Raw genomic sequence first — 17,033 nt, 5'->3', positions numbered from 1 at the left:
GAACGGTGAGCAAAAATCCCAGAACCACACGGGGGGACCTAGTGAATGACCTGCAGAGAGCTGGGACCAAAGTAACAAAGCCTACCATAAGTAACACACTACGCTGCCAGGGACTCAAATCCTGCAGTGCCAGACGTGTCCCCCTGCTTAAGCCAGTACATGTCCAGGCCTGTCTGAAGTTTGCTAGAGAGCATTTGGATGATCCAGAAGAGGATTGGGAGAATGTCATATGGTCAGATGAAACCAAAATCTAACTTGTTGGTAAAAACTCAACTCGTCGTGTTTGGAGGACAAAGAATGCTGAGTTGCATCCAAAGAACACCATACCTACTGTGAAGGTGGTGGGGCTGTTTTTCTGCAGAGGGACCAGGACGACTGATCCGTGTAAAGGAAAGAATGAATGGGGCCATGTATCGTGAGATTTTGAGTGAAAACCTCCTTCCATCAGCAAGGGAATTGAAGATGAAACGTGGCTGGGTCTTTCAGCATGACAATGATCCCAAACACACCACCCGGGCAACGAAGAAGTGGCTTCGTAAGAAGCATTTCAAGGTCCTGGAGTGGCCTAGCCAGTCTCCAGATCTCAACCCCATAGAAAATCTTTGGAGGGAGTTGAAAGTCCGTGTTGTCCAGCGACAGCCCCAAAACATCACTGCTCTAGAGGAGCAGGAGGAATGGGCCAAAATACCAGCAACAGTGTGTGAAAACCTTGTGAAGACTTACAGAAAACGTTTGACCTGTGTCATTGCCAACAAAGGGTATATAACAAAGTATACTTATTTTCCACCATAATTTGCTAATAAATTCATTAAAAATCCTACAATGTGATTTTCTGTTTTTTTTTTTCTCATTTTGTCTGTCATAGTTGAAGTGTACCTATGATGAAAATTACAGGCCTCTCTCATCGTTTTAAGTGGGAGAACTTGCACAATTGGTGGCTGACTAAATACATTTTTGCCCCACTGTACATCTACTTTTGATACTTGAGTATATTTGAAACCAAATACTTTTAGACTTTTACTGAAGTAGTATTTTACTGGGTTACTTTTACTTGAGTCATTTTCTATGAAGGTATCTTTACTTTTACTCAAGTATGACAATTGCGTACATTTTCCACCACTGCCTAGCCATTATTTCATTTATGAGTTGTCACAGAGAAGTAGATCAAGAATGGGAGCTATATGAGAGTGGAGCAAAGATGGTATTTAGACAGTATAAGGACAAATACATCCATCCAGATAGACATTGTCCCTCCGTAATCTATTACTTGAGGTTTTAAGCAATAAAAATGTGTCGGCACACTGTTAAGAAATAGTCCCAACCCACTGGGCACACCACGTCTTTTCAACGTGGAGAAATGGGTAATATTTGTGAGATACATTGATCAATGAGATTCTAGCCTATTTTCACCCACTCAAAAAGACAGCCAAAAGTTTGTGGAATTCCCAAATGTGTTATCACTGCGCTTTCAAACATTTTAAAAGCATAGTACAGTTCAAAAGGGAATACAAATTCAGACATTTTGTTTATTTATACAATAACTTAATGTGCTATTACTGTGCTTCGTCTAATAGCACAACCAAATGACCTGGATTGTAGTTGAGATGATGTTAAAGTACATGGTGCAAGTGATCAATGTCGTTTGAGATTCTGCGCAGGTTATTATAGCAATTGTGAAGGTTTCCACAGACCTGCGACCCTGAACATGCACGCTTTCTATGATTTTAAATAGGACATTTATCGTTACAGTAACCTCAAAATGTGGCCATGGATGTGTTGCTCATTGTAAGGTTGAATAAATACTGTTATGTTAGTTTGTAAGATAGCTTTAACAGGCTATTTTACTGTTTTACAAAAGTAATATTGAGTTTGGTTGTCAACGAAACCAAATATCAACATTTTAAAGGAGATGTATCTTCCACTTGGATAGCTCCATCTGTGCCACTGAGTCTGGCTTGAATTCCAGTTTGTATACAAATGAGTAATTGGTATGTTGGATTCAGGTCTCCATTTCAACAACAAAAAAATGGAAGTTAAAGAATGGGACTAAATCACATCAAACTTTAAAAGCACTTTAAATACAGTTTGATTTGATTAAATCCTATTCTTTAACTTGGATTTTTAGCTTGACCTGGAGATGTGAATCCAACATATTTGTTATTAACTTGTAGATTCCATTTGAAATCAACCAAAGCTTGAAACCCTAGACCTATATATGTATTGTCTATTTGTCCTTGGTTGAATTTAAACAATAGCTGTTGTTGACTTCCCAAACACTATATATGCCTAAACAGTATAAATGCTGATATGTGAGTGATAAAGTATGGCTACATGATGTTTTCTCTGTTGAACCTACACTTTGGAATGACTTCAATAGCAGCAGTGGATCTAATAGTGGAGATTTCTCAACGATCATTCTCACCATAGCACATATAGTCAGTGAGAAATATCAAAGCTAAGCAGTCCTGGCCTTGGTTAAAACTCTGGATGGGAGACCGAAGGGATAGCTGTAACGAGATCAACTATCCAGTAGGAGGTGCTGCCCTGCCTATAGTTTTTTTCCCCCCCTAATAGTGGATATAACGTTGAAGATCTGACGTTGTTTCCCAGGTACAAATTCCAACATATTTTCTATAAGGTTTGTCTATGTTGAAAATGTGTTACCGTGATGACATTATCATGTGGTTTGAAATTTTACCCTCAAAACAACCGTTTCCCCCCCATGTAGATTCCACCTCACAATATGTTGACAAATGATGTTGAAGCCACGTTAATTTAACCAGTTTGTGCCCAGTGGGAAGTGTGTCGGTCCACTGTAGCATTTCAGACAGGTTAACAACGCTGAGGCATTCTATCATTTTTTTCTTTCTGACCTGTGAAGCCCTGTCTGGTGGAAACATTGTAATGAACTCTCTTTTAGGAGCACACTAAACATACTGATTATGTTCCCTCTGTTGACGACAACGTCATATGTTCCATTCTACTTTTCATTGAATAGCCAAGGCTAAACCACAGCACGATTCAAACAGTAGGCATACAGGCGGATTTTAACTGAACGCTTGGGAACCTGACAGCGCCAGGCGACTCGCCACTTTCTCCTCAGACAAATTTCAACGGGCCCTATTGGCTATAAACCAGTGTACAATAAACCAGTGTAAACGTTATCGGCGCTATTTCTATGTAATGGCGGTTCAATAAGTGTGCCACTGTCATGTTGGCTCAATAGCCGTCTATTGCCACGATCAGTAGGTGGACTGTACCATCGCACTTGGTTGCAGTGAGTGCCAGTCACTCCCTCTCTGTATTCAAACGTCCCAGTATTTCTATAGAGACTCAGACAGCTGGAGTGCTGTGTGTTTTGTTAGCCGGACTAGCCTAGCTGTGAACTGTGACTGCGAATGCAGTAGAGTGCTCTCAGGCATTGGCATTGGGCCAGCCTTGAGAATTACCCAACACAGTTCCATCGGAGACAGTCAGGCAGTCAGACCAGCACTGTGTTGCAATGTCGCCATCACAACAGGCCTCAAACAGCTGGCCCTGGCGAGAATAGCTGAAGGGACACTAACGCTGCGTGGGACTGTTTGTGTCTTGTCTGTCTCGCCGTGGCAGTCTGTCCTGTTTCTACACGTGTCACGATGAGTCATCTGCTTCGTCCTCATTTGCCTTTGATTTCCACATGTGCTGAAAGTGGATACGCGTCACATACTGTCCATGTTTATCCCATTTCTTATACGCTGCCGTCTCCCAGGTCCTGTGTTGTCGGCGAGTGGCTTTTGGAACTCAAGTAAAAAGAGGCCTCTCTATTTGCAGGTCAGTCGACGCTGAAAGCCCTCCCAACTGCTGTGAAGCAAAGGAAAATGTTATCGGTTGCTGGCTAAACCCGACAACAAGCAGGGGCGGTGTAAACCTCTGAACTGCAGAGCCAGTGAGCCACCGATGGACCCCGGGGGGGCTAAATCTTCTGGGGCATGATGGGGAAACGGGGGCAGGGGCCAATGTGCCGCTGTCTGCCACGGTGTCGAGGGCAACAGAAGTGGCTTTTGGGTAGGGTGACGAATCAATTTGTCTCCATTGACCGTGCACTGCCGGGGTGCTTGGGGTACTTTCCACTGGTTCAGGATGCAGGATCCCACCACTACCAACAGCGCACAGAGGAAACAGCATAGGCTAGTCTTTGTATGAGTTCCCTCAGGTTTGTTGAGCAGGGTTTTGACAGAGTGATAGTGGCAGGTCATTATTGTAGGTTGGTTAGCCTAAATTCAAACTGTTTTGTTAAACAGTGATCACTTACGTTTTGGAATTGAAGTAGAAATTCTGAACAGATTATTTCAATTGCACATTTCAAAGAAGCACGATTTAGCTTGAAAGTGCTTCACGGGGTGCACAAGTCAGTGTGTTTAGAAGCATCGCTGTGTGATTCAGCATGCCGTCTTCTTGATCTGGGAATATGCGTTTTGATGTGCCTTGGCACCTTCCGTGCTGCGTGTGCATCTTAATGTTTTAACAGCGGGGAGAGAGGCTCCTTTAGCCACATGAATACTCGCTGCCAATGTTTTTCCTGGTGCACGACTCAGCGTTCTGTGGCTCCTACGGCGGCCTGCAGGCCTCCGAATTAATCATCATCCTTTTTAACACAGACGTCAGACAGAAAACATGTAGGCTAGGGACTATAGTGGTCTATAGTCCTAACCTTTAGATCTCTGATAGTTGCATGTTTAGGATATTTGACATGTGTTGTTAGTTTGCACATACTATATTTACAGTAGGGAAGAGTGGGGTATGTTGAGCCATTTTTTACATTCAGCATCACTACGTTAAGGAAAATATAGTGTTCTTTCCAACGCAGATACCGACATATATTGCAGGATGTCGTGTATCCCAGGAAATAATCAGTATTCATGTAAACATTACAGTTTTGAAAACGTTGCTTGTCCAAGAAAGTGGTCTCTTGGGTTAAATTGAGCGTAGGGCCGCTTTGGGGTAAGTCGGTGAGGGTGTCCCGTGAGGGTGTCCCGTGAGGGTGCTGGTAGGTGAAAGTTTAATTCATGGAATGGGGTTGTGGTATATTGTACATCTTAAATGTATGCCTTCATTCAGATAACGATCTCTGTTCAATATCACTTACACATCCATTTCTCGACCAGTTGTCCGGGATAGGGGAGGATGTGCCAATTTTGTAGGCAACTTCTCTGCATTTGAGGCTTCTAAGCCCGTGAAACTGGTCCGCGAGATTCTTGATGAGTTTAGCAAGCTCAGACTCCATGTCAACAGATAAGACCGTGTGTGCCTCTGCTACTGTTTCAGAGTCTCTCACGCGGGTACATGTTTGTTTTATTTGTTTTGTCAGTGTACCTCTACAGTGTCATTCAGTCAACAACAAAAAATTAATCCCTTGATGTTGCTCGAAGGGACTTCATCCCTTCTCTCTCTCTCTCTCTCTCTCTCTCTCTCTCTCTCTCTCTCTCTCTCTCTCTCTCTCTCTCTCTCTCTCTCTCTCTCTCTCTCTCTCTCTCTCGCACCTGAAGGGGGGCCAGACCCCTGCTTGTTTTACATTTGTAACACGGAGCAAGATGATGTCTGCTCTGTAACAATACAAATGCACATCTTGAGTTCATTCATTTGAAGTCGGAAGTTTACATACACCTTAGCCAAATACATTTACACTCAGGTTTTCACAATTCCTGACATTTAATCCTCGTAAAAAATTCCCTGTCTTAGGTCAGTTAGGATCAGCACTTTATTTTAAGAATGTGAAATGTCAGAATAATAGCAGAGATAATTATTTATTTCAGCTTTTATTTCTTTCATCACATTCCCAGTGGGTCAGAAGTTTACATACACTCAATTAGTATTTGGTAGCATTGCCTTTAAATTGTTTAACTTGGGTCAAACGTTTCAAGTAGCCTTCCACAAGCTTCCCACAATAAGTTGGGTGAATTTTGGCCCATTCCTCCTGACAGAGCTGGTGTAACTGAGTCAGGTTTGTAGGCCTCCTTGCTCGCACACGGTTTTTCAGTTCTGCACACACATTTTCTATAGGATTGAGGTCAGGGCTTTGTGATGGCCACTCCAATACCTTGACTTTGTTGTCCTTAGTCCATTTTGCCACAACTTTGGAAGTATGCTTGGGGTCATTGTCCGTTTGGAAGACCCATTTGCGACCAAGCTTTAACTTCCTTACTCATGTCTTGATGTTTTTTCAATATATCCACATAATTTTCCTTCTTCGTGATGCAATCTATTTTGTGAAGTGCACCAGTCCCTCACAACATGATGCTGCCACCCCCGTTACTTCACGGTTGGGACGGTGTTCTAATGCTTGCAAGCCTCCCCCTTTTTCCTCCAAACATAACGATGGTTATTATAGCCAAACAGTTCTATTTTTGTTTCATCAGACCAGAGGAGTCAGATCTTTGTCCCCATGTGCAGTTGCAAACTGTAGTCTGGCTTTTTTATGGCGGTTTTGGAGCAGTGGCTTCTTCCTTGCTGAGAGGGCTTTCAGGTTATGTCGACCACTTTTTTTTCTATGTGGTTTCTTCCTTCACAGACTCCATGAAATTATGACCTCTTCCTAAATATTTGGTCACATGACACATTTTGTGTCTGGTTTCCTAGAAACCAAGGAGTGGCTCATTTAACCCTTTCGCTCAACTTACCCCACTCTCCCCTACATTGTGGGATTTCCAGACTGCAGCCAACATACAGTACATGTTTTCTCTCAGTGTGGTGACTTAGTGTTGTTTTGACTAGTCTCGATGCCAGTATGATAATGCACTTGTTCAGCCTTCTAATCTCCAAGCAAATGACTCACGCTTGTACCCAGTCCACTGACTTACATAATCAGACTGTACTCTGTGTGGTTTCTCAGCCGGACTGTTGTGTAACCTCCGTCTCTTCTGGAGGTTAAGGGTCATGTGTTTTATATCTCTCTGTCATTTTAGAACGTGGTGAACTTTGTGGACGACAGCTTCCCTCCCAGCCCCCAATCCGTGGGCTTCCCCGAGGGCGACAGCGTCCAGCAGCGAATCAAAAAGTGGCTCCGCCCTCACGAGATCAACTGCAACAACTTTAAGGACCGGGGCGTCAAATGGTCTGTCTTCCGCACCCCTCGGCCCTCGGACATCCTGCAAGGCCTGCTGGGAAACTGTTGGTGAGTTGCCTTCACTGTGTGCAGCGTCTTAGTGTGTGTGGGTGCCAAACAGCGTGCTACCTTCCTCAAACAGCGTGTGTGCATGATTGTGTGTCGACGTGTATATACGTGGCCTGCGTGCCTGCTGTGCTTGTTAGAAATAGTGTTTGTCTCTGCCCTCCCTGGTCTGTTTACTAAGGTGTTTCTGAATGAATAAACCAACTCCACTCTGTATGTGAGAGGTGATCTCTCATCGCTCGTCTTAAAGGTCAGTGGGAGAGAATAAACAAACACACTGTTGGTCCGTGTAGTTTATCACTGATAAATGAATGTAGATGTACTCCCTGGGCCTAAAGCAGGGAGAGCGAGAGAGAAATAGAGAAAGGGAGGGAGAGAGTGGGGGGGGGGTGCTAAAGAGAGAGGGAGGAAGAGGGAGGGCGCGAGTGAAAAGGGGAGGTGGAGAGAGAGTGAAAGATAAATAGAAAGAGCTGGGGAGAGAGAAAGAGAGAGAGGAGGGGCGAGGCAGCCAGATGTACTGATACAGCACCTGACTGTAGGATTATTCAGAGGAATGTAGGTCTGGACACATAGGGTTTATCTCCACGCCCTTGTTTTGGGTGTCCTTGGGGCCTGTGTAGTCACTCCTACAAACACACACACACACTCTTATTCAGTCATCATCTCTCTCACAAACACACACACACACACACTCATTCTCATACACTTTTTACTCTCAAATACACACACACACATCCACAGCTGCTTATCAAAAATAACCCTCCCCAGGCACCCCTGCAATCTCTCTCTCTCACCCTACAGGAAGTAACCCAATTCCCATTCTGAATCACACCCCTAGTCACATTTCCAGTCCGCGTTACACATCCCCAGCCAGGCAACCACATGTCAAAACGCATACCGTCACATCAACCCACCCTTGAGAGGCTAGAAACGCGACCCGTCATAGTCCAGCGTTCTTGTCGCTACGCCCAAAGTAATTGGATTTTGATTCGCTTCTTTAAAAAAAATGTTTTTATCTGATTTGCATTGATTGGATTTGCATGGGTTTGAATGGCCAGATCGGCCACGCTTGTCTAGCACTGTAACCCAGAGCAGACGGTGAGATGGAGTCGCTATTGAAAAATGTCTCGTTGAGATGATACGGAAAAATATCATGCAAAGAAGGCCCCTCTTGAGACCGATTCTCTAGCTTCGAGATCACATGTACGCGTGCTCTCACACACACACACACACACACACACACACACACACACACACACACACACACACACACACAGGGAGTGCTTGCTGAGTAAAGCCTCAAACGAAGGGGCTCAGCTCTAGGAAGGGTCGATTAGCAGGAAGATCTCCTGAGTTCCATAACCTCACTCTAGTCAGCTTCCTCACAATGTTCTCCTCCGACGTCTGGCTTCTGCCTTGCTCTTTTAGGGGTTTAGATTGGTGGCAAGTCAACCGTCAATTGAGAAAGGTACAGAAGCAGAGCTTCAAAATGGCGTATCATACCATACGCTGCAGTGTGAAGAAACATGGGGAAGTTATGCTGCTTTGAAACGTGATAAACTTATCGCACTTTGGAGACACGTAGGAGGGAAATACCTTGAAGGATCTTTGCACTTCTATAGAGACCTCCTCTTTGTTTACGCTCGTTCAGAATCGTTCACACCGTCTTCAGCCTCGCCCTTCTCTTTTAAGAATTTGCTTGGAACCGGCTGAGTGAGCATGGCATTGTTCTCCAGTAGGTAGTCTCCTTTATCCCTCCATTATCTTAGCCAATCATGGGTCCTGACTTTCTCCCTCCATAGCTCAGTGATTATTTCCCTTGGCTAAACTCGGGTCATCATTTTTTTTTAAATTCTTTTTTCATATTTACGGATCCATTTCAAGTTGGTCATTAAGGCATCAATTCAAAATCAAATCAAATTTGGTCACATATTGGTCACATACATGTGTTTAGCAGATGTTATTGCGGGGGTTTTCGCGAAATGCTTGCATATGAAAGTTCACATGTTCAAGAAGGCATTTCTTGAACATGTGACCAATATGTCACAGTTATTTCCTACTGTGAAGTAGGAAATAACAAAGAACCCATACAATCCTGAATCTGGTCATAAATGTGATGAATAACTTATAGTGACTGACTTTAAACTAACTTATATACTTAGAACCTTCTTGTCTGCCTGCCTTTGTCTCATAAACACAGTGACTAGGATCTGGTTTCAATGATGGACTCTTGGCATAGAACTATGTGACTAATTTATCCTCTTGAATAAAATCGTAGCTAGCAAGATGGTAGAACACAGAAGTTATTTTTAATGAGTGCATTTCGCAAGTGGCTAGTTTGCATCAATTACCTTAACTAAAACCACTGCAAAGGTTATGCCTGTAAACCTTGGTTTTGAATCGCGGAGTTCTGGCATGTCTGCATTGTGATTTGTTGGGAGAGTCCCCAGAATACTTTCTTTTTTTCTCTCTCTCCTTATCGACGTAGGCAGTGCCAAAAGAGTCCCTAGTTGAAACCAGACCCTAGTCACTGTGTTGCCTAGGCTCAGGTTTTTGACACTATGCCTGCCCGACTTGCTGACGGACTATCTCATTGCTGCCCCCTGTAGGTTCCTGAGTGCGTTGGCGGTGCTGGCGGAGCGTCCAGAGCTGGTGGAGAGGGTGATGATCACCAGGGGCATCTGCCAGGAGGGGGCCTACCAGGTCAGGCTTTGTAAGGATGGTACCTGGATCACCGTGCTGGTGGACGACATGCTTCCCTGCGATGAGTACGGATACCTGCTCTTCTCCCAGGTAAGGGCTGGGACACCACACTCACTCACGCGTGGTCCTTCACTGCTTCTGTGAACTCGGAACGTTGTCTTCCCTGTATGTTCATTGCAAGGCTCATTCACTGCTCATTAATTTTACCTCCTCGCTTTCGCTCGCTCTCTCTCTCTCTCCATTCTTTCTTCTCTCTACCCTTCTCTCTCCCTCTCTTGTTCTCTCTCTCTGTGTCTCACTCCCCTTTCCTACTGTTCTCTCCCTCCCTTTCTCCATCATACACTTCCCTCTATCCCCTTCACTACCTTTCTCCATCCTTCCTACTTCACCACCTCTATCCCCCTCTGCCACTCACGATCCCTCTTTTCTTCTCTCTCCTTCCTTCCTTCCTCCATCCTCCTTCCTCTCTCTCCCTCGCCAGGCTCAGCGTAAGCAGCTCTGGGTGGCCCTGATAGAGAAGGCCCTGGCCAAGCTCCATGGCTCCTACTTCGCCCTGCAGGCGGGGCGCGCCATCGAGGGCTTGGCCACGCTGACGGGGGCGCCGTGTGACTCACTGATGCTGCAGGTCAGCTCCACCAACCCCCGCGAGGAGCCCATCGACACGGACCTCATCTGGGCCAAGATGCTGAGCTCCAAGGAGGCCGGGTAAGTGGGATAGAGGAGATTTGTCTTTCGGGGGGGGGAGGAGTCGCTAATGCTGTGTAGATGTATCATGATGTGCACAGATGGCACGAGGTATGAAGTAGTTATTCGAGAGTCTAGGTCAAGAACAAGTCCATTCATTTGAGAAGACATGAAGAGGCCTATTGAATGGACCGTGATTACGTCTACTCCTTGACTAACAAGCATGTTCAATGGAGAATGCTTTTTAGTCCACTGAGTAGACTTCTCTCTGGATCCGTTTTGGCAACCGCCCTGAAAGCGTTTTAAGGTGACACGTGATCAATGTTCCCTCTAATTTTTCCTAGGCACTGGGCAAACTTCAGGCCTGCTAAGCGCAAATATTCCGTGCAACTTCCAGCGCACGTTTACTGTGAACACTGAGACTTATGAAAAACAATATGCAGGGCTTGACATGAACCTGTTTATCCACTTGTCCTTCAGACACGTTGTTGTTTTGTTTGATGCAAGAAACCACTTTACATAATAAAATGCATTATTATTCCCATTCACCGGCCGGTCAGCATCAGGGAGTCACACGGCGCCCCTGTCAGCGTGGCCAAGCCCACACCGGTCTCCCTTTCCTCCACAGAGATTATTACAGAGAATCAGACAAATGATGCTACCCTCTGCCTATTGGCTACTTAGCTTATTCAAGCCTGTTTCAAAATAAAACACTGCCCCTTTCAGACAGAGAAAAGCTCTTTACCTGACTCGCTTTTCAAAGATGTCTAGAAATGTACACGTTTTGTGCTCTTGTAGGAAGCAATCACTCCCCTATTGCTGACTCCAAATGATCAATGACTCCCTAACTAGCAAAGGATATGAACAAAATGTGTACACGCGGTTACATGCAGCTGTCGCTTTAATCTCAAAACAAGCTGTAAACACGGTCCAGTTCAAAGTAAATGGCACAGATCCATATAAGGCAATGGGTTATTTGCATATAAGCCTACTGCAGCTCTGATTGGTTGCGCCACACCGGTCTGTGTAGAGTACGTGCTGAGTAGTGCGTGTCAATCCAATAGAATCCTACTCCGACGCGTTCTGCCTTCAACAGAATCTCTTGCCTAGTTCGTTTTGTTTCGGTATGTTGCATTGAAAGTGGCTAATATTGCGTTGATTCGATCACAATTGCCAAAGTAAAGGGAAACGTTGATAGTGTTAACTGGGGAAACTCTGGAACTGTGGTCAACAACCTTTTCTGAGTCAAAATCACTTTCTGAGTCCAAATACAAGCCGAGATCTACCGCTCTGTTGCAAGCCTATGCAACATTAACCAATTAAAAACAGTACTGTAGCAGTGAGGTTTGTGCAGTAAGGTATAGGCCCAATACATGATCACTGAATATTGCCTTTGCTAGAATTGTTTGGTCCATTTACATAATTGTTTTTGGTACGCTTCATGATCGCACCGGTAATAGATCTGTTGTTGTGTTACTGTTGAAGCACAGCTGAGAGAGCATACATTTAAATCATTGGCGAAAGTTGAGTCGCACCGCATTATTTCTGCCTCGTGCACAAATTCATGTTGTTAATCCTATGAACAGAGAAAGTTCAATATTCCTCAATATTAAAAAAAGATCCAAGCCGCTAATAATAACAATGCAAGCCTATAGATACAGTACACATTCCTACTAATTCATTACTGCTGCAGTGCTTGTTGCAGCGCCGAGTGGAAATGGGAAGAACGAGCGTTTTATGGCTTATAAAAGTGTTGAATACAAAGTGTTGAAAACAGCATCTCTTTGCTGTATTCGTTGAGTCTCTCTCGAGTTGTGGTTTTAAACGTTTTGATATCTCACAGTATCAGCTTTGCTGTAGGTTTCTTTTGTGCCTGCAACGTTACTGCAAACACGGTCATCTGAGCCATCCGATTGGCCAGCGGTAGACCTGTAGTGCACTTGATTTGCTCTCTGGGCCTGCCGGGAAGGTCGAGTTTGTACCTTCAGACACATGAAATGGTTCAAAATGGCAACAGGTCGCCTACCCTACCGCCAACAGACAAAAAACATTTAAAAAATAGGAACACAAGGCTTTATTGTTGGGTTTTCTACAGAAATGTTTGGCGATCACCTAGGAATGCCTTGGAGAACGACCGGTTGGTGACCAGTGCTCTGGAAAGTTCTGTGAAGTTCAAGCTCGTGCTTCTCTCTGTGGGCTGATATTTCTGCACGGCAGTCTCAAGGCTACTGCGCACGCAGCTTAGAGGGAACGTTGCACCTGATGGAAATGGGACCCCGACTAATTATGATGCATCTCTGTCAATGTTCTGCGTGTGATGGGTAGGTTTCTAATGGGGGCGTCATGCGGAGGAGGGAACATGAAGGTGGATGATGTGACGTACGAGTCGTTGGGCCTCCGCCCTCGCCACGCCTACTCTATCCTGGACGTACGGGACGTACAGGGCTACAGGTGAGAGCCGATTGGGTTACTAGTGGGAGCCGGGTTTGGCTAATTGGTTACAAATGATAAGGGGGTGGGGTTTTAAGTTATTGGTGAGAAGGGCCGTGTCTCTTTTTCAGATTCCTGTCATTGTGTCCTTTTATTCCCGAACCCTGATAAGTGTTCTTCAGTTTTTCAGTCCCAATTGCGTTGTTTTTCTCTCTCTCTCTCTCTCTGCCGCTCAGACTACTGCGGTTGAGGAACCCGTGGGGTCGCTTCTCGTGGAACGGCAGCTGGTCAGACGAGTGGCCTGATTGGCCGCAGCACCTCCGCCATGAGCTCATGGCCCACGGCAGCAGCGAGGGTGTCTTCTGGATAGAGTATGGAGACTTCATCAAGTAGGTCCCGTCTCAATGCGTCTCAATGTGTCTGTCTGTTAGTGTTGCCCGGCATACCGAAACGTCTGTACTTTTTCGAGCCTTGAACATGAATAACGGTTCGGTACTAGAATTTTTGTTACTTTAGGTACTTCTGTTATAGCACTGGGCCTGCTCCACTATGTCTGCACTGGGAGTCTGGGCAGCATCATGTTAGCTCACTTCTCGTGCTGCACAGAAGTAAACACACTTGAATATTGCAAACAATGTCCATACAGGCCAGAACACTGTACTTCAACTGTCCGGACAGCCGAAAAAAATCATATTATTTGAATAGTGAAATCATTTGAAATGCCCATCCCTAGTGAAGGGTGCTTGACAAACAGATACATGATGTGAAGTCATCACAGCGTTTTAACAAGTGTAGCATAGTAGAAGAACTAAGAACACCACAGTAGCCCTTCACTCTGGCTTCAGAGCTTTTTTTATCTCTTCCATCTCCTCCCTCTTATCCCCCTCTCTTCTTCTGGGAAGACGAAAGAGGGGAGCAGACAGATGACAAAGAAAGCAGAAGGGTGGGGGGGTGATAAAATGGTGAAAAACAGACTGAGAGGAAAAGAGGGTGAGTCAATCACTGGTTGGGTCTCTGGGGGCGGTCGCTTTGAAGCAGAGCCATTTTTATTAGCAAGCCAAATGGGGGGAGAGAAAGAGAGAGAGTGGAGAGGTAGGCGAAGTGTTGGCTTTGATCTGTATAAATACATTTGAATCGTGTGTGCGTGTGAACGACTGGAATGTCAGGTCAGAGGGTGGTCTTCTGATTTGGGTTTTGGTCAAAGTTATCAGGAAAACATCAACTTGTAAGAGAGGGAGAGGAAAAGGATGTCAAGATAGCTCATGCCTTAAGAAGTCAAATGAAGGAGCTGTCTTTCACAAGACTTTGTGCTGATCAAAGATGGGGCTTATTGAAATACTGCTGTGAGGGTGTGCGCGTGCATCTATGTGCTCTTTTGATACGGTATAGCCTTCACGTAAAGTTACCGTGTAGGAAGGGAGTCCTGTCATGGCATGCAGCAGCCGTGCGCGTGACTGTTTGTGCGTGCCCGTTTCTGGCCTGATGTCAACAGATGCTGCAGAGGCGCATCACAGCTTGGATTTCTAATTGGGCCTAACACAACTCCTTGTGGTGTACCACACTGCTATTTTTAGCAAATCACACACTGCTATTAACCCTGACTATGGTTTTATTGTTGGCCCAGAACAGCAATATTGACAAACTTTACAGGTTTTATTTAATGATGTCAGCACGTGATGTATCGACATTCGTAGAACAGATATTGTATGTTTATTTTCTGGGCAGCTTTTCTTTGCCTTTTGTGTCTGTGCAGTTGAAGCAGTGGTGAAACTGGCTGGGTAGTGAAGCGGCTAGTGGTTATCGGTGACATCACAATTGGCTCTGAGCGACGAGTGTTATTGTGCATCAGGTTGTAAGATCACATCCCGGTCAGGATGGAACCCGACTGTTACACAGTCAGCGACTCTAAAACTTGTCTGTGTATTTTTTTTTTGTCTTTCCACAGGTACTTTGACTCGGTGGACATCTGTAAGATCCATTCAGACTGGCAGGAGGTGCGGTTACAGGGCTATTTCCCCAGTAGAGCCTGTGGTCCTGTTACGGTTACCGCTCTGACCATGCTGGAGAGGACCGCGCTGGAGTTCGCCCTCTTCCAGGAGGGCAGCAGGTACTTCCTGTCTTTCTTTCTCTCGCGCTCAACAGCCACCTGTTGGAATGAAAAATAACAATTTAGACCGTGTAAATAAACAATCCAACTTTTTAAACTGCTGAATCTCTATTCCCCTCCTCCTCCTAGGCGGTCGGACACGGCAGACAGCCACCTGTTGGACCTGTGTATCATGGTGTTCAGAGCGTCGTTTGGCAGTGGCAACAAGCTGACCCTGGGGAGGCTGCTGGCCCACAGCAAGCGGGCCGTCAAGAAGTTTGTGGGCTGTGACGTGATGCTGGAGCCGGGCGAGTACGCCGTGGTGTGCTGTGCCTTTAACCACTGGCAGATGAACGTCAGCGGAGTGGGGCCGCCCACACCAGGTACACACACACACACACACACACAGTATATATACAGTATATCCCTGTACAGATTGGCATGAATGGATGGTAGAGGAGTACCGCCCAAACACAACTGACATATTTCATGGTATGCATGTGTCAGCTCATAGTGGGAACGTGTCAGCTGTGTTTGAATGTGTGTGTGAGCAGCCGGTAAAGAATTTAAAATGGAGAATGTGCCTATGGGCTGAGTCATCTATAATAGACTCACATGGGTCCCAAAAGTTGGACCCGTTCCGAAATTGACCTGGGGCTTTCCCACCCCGACCCGGGATGCATAAATACCGTTTTTAAATATAGAGACCCGCTCCGAACAGATGCGAGGACAACTAGACCTGTTCCGTAGAGACCTGGTGGGATTCGGACTCGGTGTGATCCGAGTGAGGGAAGCAGGAGGAAAGTCCGTTTTTAAGCTACTTTATTAACCGAGGCTGAGAAAGCGCTAGAGGAAGGAGAGAGAGAGGTGCCGCTCTAGCAGGGAGAGACGAGAGACAGCATCCAGCCAAGCCGACTTTGCAGCTTTGATGACTTTCTGGAATATCCCTCTGTAGGGATATGGAACTTTCTGTTATATCCCCCTGTAGGGATATGGAACTTTCTGGAATATCCCTCTGTAGGGATATGGAACTTTCTGTTATATCCCACTGTAGGGATATGGAACTTTCTGGAATATCCCCCTGTAGGGATATGGAACTTTCTGGAATATCCCCCGCCAGCTTGTGGATTGAACCTTGTCTTTCAAATCAGGGAACAAAAAACAGAATGGAAGAGAAGAGTAAATTCAGCAACTTGGGGGGCAGTGGAAGTTGACATAACCACTTCTTTATTGTTAAAACCAATGTTTTGGCCCTTAGCCTTCATCAGTGTTTTATTAAGGCGACCAATCACAATGGGAATAAAATGGAGTCTTGTCTTCTCTTAGTGTCGAGCCCCACCAGTGCACGGCGTCCCAACCAGGACTTCCCAGGTTACATCCTGGCCATCTACAGCTCCCGTCAGGTGATGGTGGAGCAGGTGGAGGCCACCGCTACCACGCTGGCCGACGCCATCATCCTACTGACCGAGAACAAGGGGGAGAGACACGAGGTGAGAGACACACACACTCACAGTGAGACACACACACTCAGAGACACCCACATTGCAGTCCTCCTGATCGGCAACAAGGGAGAGGGGTGAGCCGCACACACACACACACGCACTCTCACACACACACTCCCAAAGAACCAACAGTTTTTCATCCTTAACCTAGAACAAAAGACTGTGTGTTGGAGTGTATGTACGTCCCACACACACAGTGGACAGTGGAGACATACACACACACACACACACACACACTCTCACAGACACACACCAAAGAAGGCTAAAGTAAGTAAGAGAATGTGGGTGAATGTGAATTGGATGCACAGATCGAGTATCCGGTCCACATTCACACACTTGTGTCTGAAAGGGTCTGTCATGTTTCCAGGTATTTAAGGGGGACGGTGGGGCTATGAAATGTAAGCGATGCTCTGTTGAATGATTCAGTTTTCCAACTCTGAACCTACTAGCCACCGAAGGTGACCCAACACCTTTGGAAACG

General features: G+C 45.6%; 1 protein-coding gene across 2 annotated transcripts in view; it reads left to right on the top strand.

The window, feature by feature from the left end:
* Positions 1-17,033, top strand: part of capn15 (calpain 15) — a 75,813-nt gene that overhangs the window by 53,175 nt on the left and 5,605 nt on the right. For both annotated transcript variants that reach the window (XM_014158877.3, XM_014158875.3), the window contains exons 3-10: positions 6,942-7,150; positions 9,757-9,940; positions 10,332-10,555; positions 12,860-12,985; positions 13,201-13,353; positions 14,910-15,071; positions 15,201-15,433; positions 16,377-16,540. In XM_014158877.3, the coding sequence (XP_014014352.1) occupies positions 6,942-7,150; positions 9,757-9,940; positions 10,332-10,555; positions 12,860-12,985; positions 13,201-13,353; positions 14,910-15,071; positions 15,201-15,433; positions 16,377-16,540 (1,455 nt within the window). The remainder of the gene's footprint in view (positions 1-6,941; positions 7,151-9,756; positions 9,941-10,331; positions 10,556-12,859; positions 12,986-13,200; positions 13,354-14,909; positions 15,072-15,200; positions 15,434-16,376; positions 16,541-17,033) is intronic.

This window comes from Salmo salar, chromosome 19 (assembly GCF_965601325.2).
Source record: "Salmo salar chromosome 19, fSalSal1, whole genome shotgun sequence".
NCBI lineage: Eukaryota > Metazoa > Chordata > Actinopteri > Salmoniformes > Salmonidae > Salmo > Salmo salar.
This window is presented reverse-complemented; position numbering and strand designations above follow the sequence as displayed.